This window comes from Cyanistes caeruleus, chromosome 4 (genome assembly GCF_971803275.1).
Source record: "Cyanistes caeruleus chromosome 4, bCyaCae1.hap1.1, whole genome shotgun sequence".
Lineage (NCBI taxonomy): Eukaryota > Metazoa > Chordata > Aves > Passeriformes > Paridae > Cyanistes > Cyanistes caeruleus.
The window spans coordinates 62,776,893-62,785,730 of NC_141704.1; the positions used below are offsets into that span (position 1 = coordinate 62,776,893).

The following is an 8,838-nucleotide window of genomic DNA, read 5'->3' on the forward strand; positions in this document are numbered from 1 at the left end:
TTATTTACTTATTCCATTCCGGTTTATCAATTGCTAATGATAGAATTAAAAATTACTAGGCAAGGAAGAAGTTTGTGACCTCAAAATCAAGATCCTCAATAAATTCCTTTAGATACAAAATTCCTGTGACTGGTCAAGGTCTGGGGCATCATCAAAGATGTTTTGATTGTTCAATTTAGCTTTGTTCTACCCCGGAAGGGATATTTTATCTATCCCTGAAGGCTATTTTATCAACCTTCTCTAAAATTTTCTATGGTTGTAATCTCAACAGCAGTTAGGTTCCTAAACATGTTTGGGACCTAGTCCATGTTAGACCTTGTTCAACACTATCCTTGTTCTAATCTACAAAATAACTGTATTTTCTGTATTTCACAGCAAAGAAGACCAGCATATTCACTAAAGTGGGAATTGCAGGAAGGGCCATGCAGGCATTTCAAAAAGATGTGACCTGTGCCTTTATATCAACATGAACATATGCAGGCAATTTATTAATGGCTGAATGAATCATCATGTGCTATTTAATGTTGTCTGCTTTAATGTTTTCAGGTGCTGAATCCAGGGTAGAGACAACACTGATGCAGTTCAACACTCACCTTCTCCTGACTGCCTAGTCCAAGGTTTTACAGATGGGCCATACCTATGTTAATCCAGCTTTATTAATATTTCTGGATGGTTCAACATATTTGTACTGACCAGGAGAGCCCCACAAATTATTCAGTCTGAGAAATGGCTTACATGTTTTAAATGGTCCTACTCCAATTGATCTGTTTTTGACAGCAAAATTAGGAATGAATAAATTATACTATAGGAATGCATTGAAAATATGATTTAGCTTTATTTCAGATGTAGTGTTCTTGCTCCTCTCCTTGTTTGATCTGTTGGTACATATCTAATATTTTTCAATTCATATATAAGAACTTGTGACTACCGTTTCAGAATTGCTATATATCCCATTCAGAACCAGACTCTATTCTGTTCATTCTATGTATTCTGCAGGGCATTAAGGGCACAATGTGTACATACAGACTGTATGTATGCTGCCTTTCCTTTACATGCAGATTGTTTCCATTTATTTTTTTTTAAATTTGCTATAAATGGTTGGCAATTTCCAGAGGTTTGATGTTAATATTGGGTTGTAATAGACTTTTGTCGCATTATGCTAGGAAAGGCGAGGCAGTACGACACAACTCTCTTGTGAGTTGAACAGGAGAGCAAGGTTTATTACCTCAGATCTTCTTTTATAGATCGATATGTGAAAGTACAGAAAGGTAAAACTTATCGGTTAGTGAACTAACACATCACCATCATTGGTCAGTGGGGTACACCACCCCTTGACCTTCTCTTGCAAGGAAAGAAGAAACTGACAAACAACACCTGCAACGCTGTCTTCTGTCTCTGACGATTGTTTTGATTCCTCCTTATGATTTCCCAGGCTGCTTTCTCAGGTGAGTCTGAGAAAGTTATGCAGCCTGCTTTTCCACAGGCACTGTGCTCCCTGCTTGTTGCTTGCATTTAGCATCCATAGACCTTTGCAAATAGCTTCTTTTTTTTTTTTTTTCCTTTCTATTTTGAAGACCACTCTGCCATCCTGAGGAAACTGAGGCTAAAGGCAAGAGGAATGAGACTGCATCTGCAGCCACCCTGCAGATCACTAGCCTACAAAAAGGTTCAGCACCTTGATCCTGCTGCCTGCTTATTTGTGCTGTGTGATTCTAGTCTTGTGTGCGTGTAATGAATGGACTTGGAGAATGCAAATTATCTGAAGGAGGTGTCAAAAGGAGCCATTAGACTATGCTAGAGCTGAAAATACTTGGAATTTTAGTTGCTTTTCCCCTCTCTTTCTCAACTGACTACAGAAATGAATCTGAAATTCTTAAATTTGCCCACCTGAATTAGTCTCTGCATGTAACTATCCTGTATTGTTTGCTGTCAAGTAAAACCAGATGTCAGTGTCCTGGGAGGGGCGGCTGGGCATCCTTACCCTCGGCAGGTGCCGGCGGTTTTTCCTCTGGCACTGGATCCAGGTCTGGCACCTTCTGCCCCACCTTGGCGACTGTGAACCTGCTCATGTGTAAAGCTTCTTCATACACTGGAGGGGTGTCTGATGTGGAGAGTGGAGGTGTTCCCTGGGCAGCATTGTGGGAGTGTGCCACAGCTAATATTCTCCTGGCTGCAGGCCCAAACACTGAGTGGAGAGCTGGAAGAGAAGAGACAAAAGCTGTTTGCCTCATCCTTTAGAGGATATCCACAGGGTTTTCCCTCCCCACAGCCAGGTTGATTTCCTTTTCCTGCTCCTTCAGTCTTCCCTAAAAGGCATATGTATGTGAGATCCCACATACACACTAGCAGCATCCCACAGTTCCTCTTTCCTGAAATGCCACTGAAACATGTAGCTACATTTATTCCACCCAAACTTGTCTCACAGCTGAGCACCTTAGTTTGTAGCATGTACAGAGGTCGTTTTTCCTCCATCCTGCCATGAGCTTCCCTCTGTCAGCCTTGGGGTGTCACTAGGTGGGCATTACAGAGTGCAGCCCCTTCACTTCACAGGGTGTTGAGGTCCCCAGGATCTGGCAAGGCCAACTCACAAGTGATGGTGCTCTGCAAGGTGCTGTCATGGTCAAATGCGATGACGGTGACCTCATAGGGCTGAGGGCCAGATTCGTCCCCTGTCTGATGGCACTGGAAGCAGCACCTCATGCAGACAGAGACCAGGCCACACAGGAGCAGGAGCCCCCCAATCACCAGCACCAGCCTGCAATGGGAGGGGATGCAGAATTAGGACAGAAAAATTTTGTTTACCGGACACCTCTTAATGTCTCTGACTGCTTACAGCATGGTTAACCTCAAAGCTACACAAAGTCACCTGGGGCTTTGTCCAGCTCAGTGTGGACAGTATCTGGGTATGCAGATTGGTCATCCCTCCAGGCATCTTTTCAGGTGCTGCACCATCCTCAAGGTGGTTTTCTCCTGTCTAATCAGAATTTTCCTGTCTGCAGTTTTGTCAGCCACCTTATGTGCTTCTACCTGAGCACCTCTGAGAAGTCTCTGCCTTTATCTTCTCTCAAGATCCCCCTTAAGTAGTGGAAAACTGCAATTACTTTGTTACCTTAGCTTCCTCCAGGCTGAAGAAACCTCCTTCTTTTTATTGGCTCTCCAGGGGACTGGCTTCAGTTTTCCAACATCTATTTTGTACTAGGGGACCAAAACTAAGTATTCTAGACACCTTGTTATGACTGACAAGCAGAGAGGAAAAATTGGATCGTGCCATCTTCTGGCATACATTATTAATTCAGTCTTCTAGATTTTCAACAACTACCATCATAATAATAATCATCCTGGTATGAATGACTAAGAAATCAGACAGAACTTTAAAAATCAGTCTTTTAAAAGGCATATTGTACCATGAATACTTTATTAATAGTGTTCATATGACTAAACATGTAGAATAAAAAAGGAGGCTGGTGGGTCAACTTTTGTTAAAGACAGTGAGATATCTAAGTGGTTGTCTTGCTCTTGTAGAGCTTTAGAGAGTTCCAGGGAATATGAGGGGGTGGCATCACTCTTGAGCAGGTCACATTTAATCACCCTTTCCTACTGGAATTGTCTTGGGATGCAGATATTTAGTAAACATGTTATCGTACCAGATATACCACAGACGGTCCCATGCTGTACCTGAACACCTGAAGAGCGAAGGGTACAAGAAATAGTTATCAACCGAGCACCAAATAAATGTGAAGATCCCTATGGTAGTCTCCTCCATCTCACCTCATGCTCCTCACTTACTGCCCAGATTCCAGATGGCACAATGATGAGAAACTCAATGTGCTTTGCAGAGGACACAGTTGTCCAACCTCATCAATATCCCTGTTAGGTGAATTTCCCTTCTGTTTGTTTATATATTGATTGTTTTCCTGATATTTATCCTTTCCCAATTCCCTTTGCAAACCTTATAAATCTGCATTCATGTTTGCTTTTTTTCTTTTGTATCAATACATCATTTTGGTCATTTTTACAAATTACATTAATGATAGTAATATCCACCAAAGCAGTATATTTCAAAACATTTTTTCAAGGAAAGTTTGATTCTAAATTCATAATACCAATCAATTGAAATTACACCAGAAAGCTCTTAACTATTGCAGTAATGCAAACAGGCAGCAGGAGCAGTACCACACAATCAGTATGTTAATCAATAAGAATAGTAGTTGATACAGTTCATATTCAAAGTAATGGTGATTTTACATGAATTTTTAGTACAGCTAAATAAGATTTTCTGGAAAATGTCAACCATCAGGTCATAACACTCATGTCCAGTATTGCCTTTGTTGTTCACTGTTTTCTCAAAAGAAGAGCAAGATTGACAAATACTTAACAGTTCAGTGTTGAGGCAGCCTTCCTCACCTCTCACTTGGGGGAACTAAAAGGAGAAAAGCAGCAAAAACACAGCTAGAGTGAATGAAATCTTTGTAATGTGCATACTGCATACCTTTTATATTATGAGTCTGGATTTCCTATGGTAAAGACATACTGTTACCTATTTTCCATTGTTTCTATCATATATTCTGCTGTAGATTTGAAGTTACTCTTGCCAACAGCATTGTTTCATATATTAACATTATATATATTTATATATATTAATATATATTAGTCCTCAAAATCCTTTTAGTACTGTTCTTAACTTCATCATCACTACAACTTTCCATTTCTCCACTACAAACCATGTCATTCTCCACTACAAACCTGAAGATCCTTCTCCATGCTCAAATATTAAGAAACTATAAATACTCTGCTTCATGTTATACCCACCCTGGTTTGAAATCTGCTCTGTCCCTCCAGCACTCCCCTACCCTTCTCATTCTTTTTCCTTGGGTACCCTGATGTCTGTCCCTGGAATAGCAGCAAATATCTTCTTGGTGTGTGCCTTTTAAATATCCAGGAAATTATTTTTGCTAATGGCCCTCCATCTTTCCAAGGTGACTCCACATCTGAGCAGAGATCCTGAGGAATGTCAGAGATGACTTACCCATAAGAAACTCCCCACAACAAAGCAGATCATGATTGAGTTATGCATCCCTGTAAGGTGACTGTGTGGCCTCTTGGTGTCTCAAGTTGCCCAGAGTCTTCTTGTCCTTTCTACTTTCAGTTCATCCTCATCAGTCCAGTGGAACTCACCAGTTCCAAGTGGAACTGGACAGAAGAAGGAGCGGCTTCCGTGCTGTGTGTTGAATCCAATCTCTTTCTCCTACTCCTTTTTGCCCTTCAGGTTTTTGCTTTCCCTCTTTTCCTTTTTGTCACTGGCAACTCCTGATTGTTTCTGCCTGTCTCTTTTTGTTATTCTCTTGGCCTGGTTCTCTTCCTCTTTTGAAGGGATTTATAAAACCTCCCAGTCTGATCAGGAGAAGTAGCCACAGGTTCTTACTCTAGATGTTTAACTAGTTCAGTGAAGGGCATCATGAGATCTCTGCAGGCCTGACCCTTCCCTTGAATGAGCAAAAAGGGTCTCTGAGTTTGTTCATTCCCTATTATTTTTGTCCCCGCCCCTACCCTGAGGGGAGTGGGTTGAAGGTCATGTTACTGACCTGTATAAATAGAGTTCAGATTACTCTCCATCCTCCAGTACCTTTTCTGCATCTGTATTCACATTGTCCTACCTCTGACAATTCAATCTACTGACTTAGAAGAGTTTTCCATATAATAACCATATCCAGCATTCTATCTATCTATCTATCTATCTATCTATCTATCTATCTATCTATCTATCTATCTGTCTGTCTGTCTGTTGACATAGATATGCAGTTATATGTGTATGTGTGTATGCAGGCATATATGTGTGTATATATGCAACATACCTGTATGCATATAAATATATATATATGTGTGTGTGTATATATATGCGCATTTTTTTTTTTCTCATATGCAGCATGTCTTGTACCTTGCATTTTAAGGCTCAGCCATCATCCCTCTTACCTGATCATGTCCTGCTATATCACTCCTGCAGCTGAGAGTCTGTTCATTGACAGGTCCTACATGGCCAGCCAAGTCCCTCTAAATCCCTTGCAGCAAAGGGATGTTGATTCTCCTGTCCTGGATACTATTAGTCCTACAGCTGGTAATATTCACAGGCTCCATTCAATGACCCATTAATTTTCTCTGTCTTGTAGAATTGCTTAAAATTTCTGTTAGTGCTCATGGCTATCCTGAGTGTTATTACAGTCATGCAATTGAGTTCTCCTAATCTTTCTCTTTTGAATAGCTGAGACAGAAAAAAATGCTCTGCAGTAATATGTAACTGTGTTTGGAAACCACCTGGGACTGGTGCATTAATGTTTGTTAAAGGCAGGATAGCAGCTAGTGAGACTTGTTGCCCTTTGTTGCAATCACAGCCCTTTCACATTAAACTGGTGAATCATTAGCCCTGGTGGAGCATTTTAGAGTTGCAGAGCAGAACCAATGGATTCATGAAAATAATGTATTCTCTCAAGGCAGGCTAAAACCCATTTGCCATTCTGTAATTATAAAAGTAGTGCTGCAGTATAAACATGTCTTTGCAGTAGCCCATCCATCCATCCATCCATCCATCCATCCATCCATCCATCCCTCCATCCATGTCTGCTGGAAGGAGGTTTCTGAGTCCTGATGGATAAATAAGAAAGAATGAAAGAAAGAAAGGAAGATGACCTATTGACATTGTATTTACATAGGAATTGACTAACATTTTTTTTGTCTCCATCTTCTAAATTCCTTGGTGTATTAGAAGTCTTAGAAGAAGAGACACAGCAAAACTGTAAAATAGCTTTTCTCATATGCACAGCTTTTGAAACTGGTAGGAATTTAAAGTGGAAAAGAAGTAAAAATTACTAATGTTTTTCCGGACTTTTTATTATCAGTGTGATAATTCAATAGATCATCACTTGATTTTAGCTGAATTTCTGTCATACAATGATCTCAAATTCAGGAATGATCCAACTGGAGAAATAGCAGATAAAGTGACAAAAAAAATCCTAAAGAAAAATTGCAGTGTGACATGAAACAGTGACCCCCTCCAAAGGGATAATTAATTAATTCTTAATGAAGCTTACTGATTACTCTTCTTCACTTTCTATGGCATTGCTATTAACATTGTGCTTTCACTGTTACCAAAAATAGGCAAAAACCCAAACTCTTTTAACACAAATATAACATTAAGAAGCAGGCACTCTTTATTTGGCTGGATGCATGAGGGGATAGCCTCTGGAATATTGTGCATGCTGAGTACAGAAAAAGCTCCTATTTAGAAGCTTTATTTTACATACATATTCATTGATTTTCCTGGAATAAACATACATTTGGTAATAATTTCCCCAGAATCATTAATATATTTTCCCTCATCTCTGCAGATGTGTTTTTCTGTCCTGGGTGGTCCCTGGTGGTTGGTGATCCCAAAGTCAAACCTGACTGCCTGATGAACTGATAAAAGTTGGCCCAACTGGGCTGGTTGCTCTCCAGTTCTTCCTACAGAATGGGCATTGTGCAGTTCCATAGGCCAGTGGTTTTTCAAGAATGATCATTGTATTAACCCATCAGGTGCAAACTATTCTTCATCTGGCAGCATTCTCCCCTTTAAGGCTTATGAAACTTGTCTTTAAATGCTCCAGAAAGTGGCCTTTCCCTGCTTACGGGATTGCTTTTTAAACAAACTGGACATTTCACTGTTACGTATTTTTCTATTTAAGTCCTTCCCACACTAAGTACAGAGTTTTGGAGACTAGATGTCAGGGACTCAATTCCCCTGTGGGATTTGTTGTGTTCTTTTCCCATTACTTTCTTCCTTAAAGGAAGTGGAACCGTAAGTTTGCTGTTTGTTACCCACCATCCCTCTTGATTCTTAGTGGCTTTTAATGTATTTTCTAAATATTGATCCTCACTGTCAGAACTAGCCTTAAATTATGTCAATTTATTTTTGTGTCACTTAAAAAAAAAAAAAAAAAAGGCTTGGATGCCTTTTTCAACTCCTCCTGGAGCTGTTTTGGCTGCCAGTTGGTTTCCCATTATAACATTACTTTGTCCAGATGTGCTTCATAATTCATCACTGCCACCTCCTTTGGTTTTTTTAACTTCCTTCAAAAGTCGTAAAGTATCTTCTCTGCATTGAGCAGATGATCCTTGAGCTTATAAAACAATTCTCCTTCCATATAGCTCCATGGGCATGAATCACAATAAATGCATATCTAGGATCATTCCAAATAGTCACTCTTTTGCCTACTGCTAAGTTCAATGCTTTTTAAAGGGCTACTATCTCTGCTTTTTGGGCTGATGCGTTAATTAGTAAAGACTGAGCTTCTAATACCTCAGTGGTAGTCACCACGGCATATCTTGCTATTTATTTCCATATTTCATGAAACTGCTGCCATCTGCAAATAATTATAAATCAGGATTCTCTACTGCCTCATTCTGCACATCTGTTCTGCTGGAATAGACCTGTTGCATGGTTTGGAGACAATCCTGTGTCAGGGCTTTCTCATCCACTACCTTTGGATCAAGGAAAATGGCTGGATTCATGATTGCTGTTTGACGCTGCTCCTCAGTCACACCGGAGCTCCAGGCTAGCTCCGTGACGCCACTGCGGCACGGGCAGCGGCCAGGAGCAGGGAACCTCAGGGGAAATGCAATCCCACTGCGGAACCTACAGAGCTCCGACCCCTGCCGGGCTCTGCTAACTTAGGCGTCGTGGGTGACGATGAAAGGATGGAGGAGGCTCAGTCTGCTGTACTTCCCAGGAACAAGTTTATTAGGGTGAAGTGAATGGAGGTAAGGGCTCAGGCTGGGAAGATGGAACAGGAGAAAGAGCCCCGAGCA

The 8,838-nt window shown here is 40.7% G+C and overlaps 1 protein-coding gene across 1 annotated transcript; it reads right to left on the reverse strand.

Moving 5' to 3' along the window:
- Positions 1 to 1,861: 1,861 nt before the first annotated feature.
- TMEM52B (transmembrane protein 52B) lies at positions 1,862 to 5,433 on the reverse strand. The gene is made up of 5 exons (XM_023927090.2): positions 5,027 to 5,433; positions 4,377 to 4,420; positions 3,645 to 3,683; positions 2,589 to 2,755; positions 1,862 to 2,197 (listed from the first exon to the last, which is right to left on the reverse strand). The coding sequence occupies exons 1-5, from the start codon at positions 5,072 to 5,074 to the stop codon at positions 1,947 to 1,949; spliced, it is 549 nt and encodes a 182-aa protein (XP_023782858.1). The 5' UTR covers positions 5,075 to 5,433; the 3' UTR covers positions 1,862 to 1,946.
- Positions 5,434 to 8,838: the final 3,405 nt, after the last annotated feature.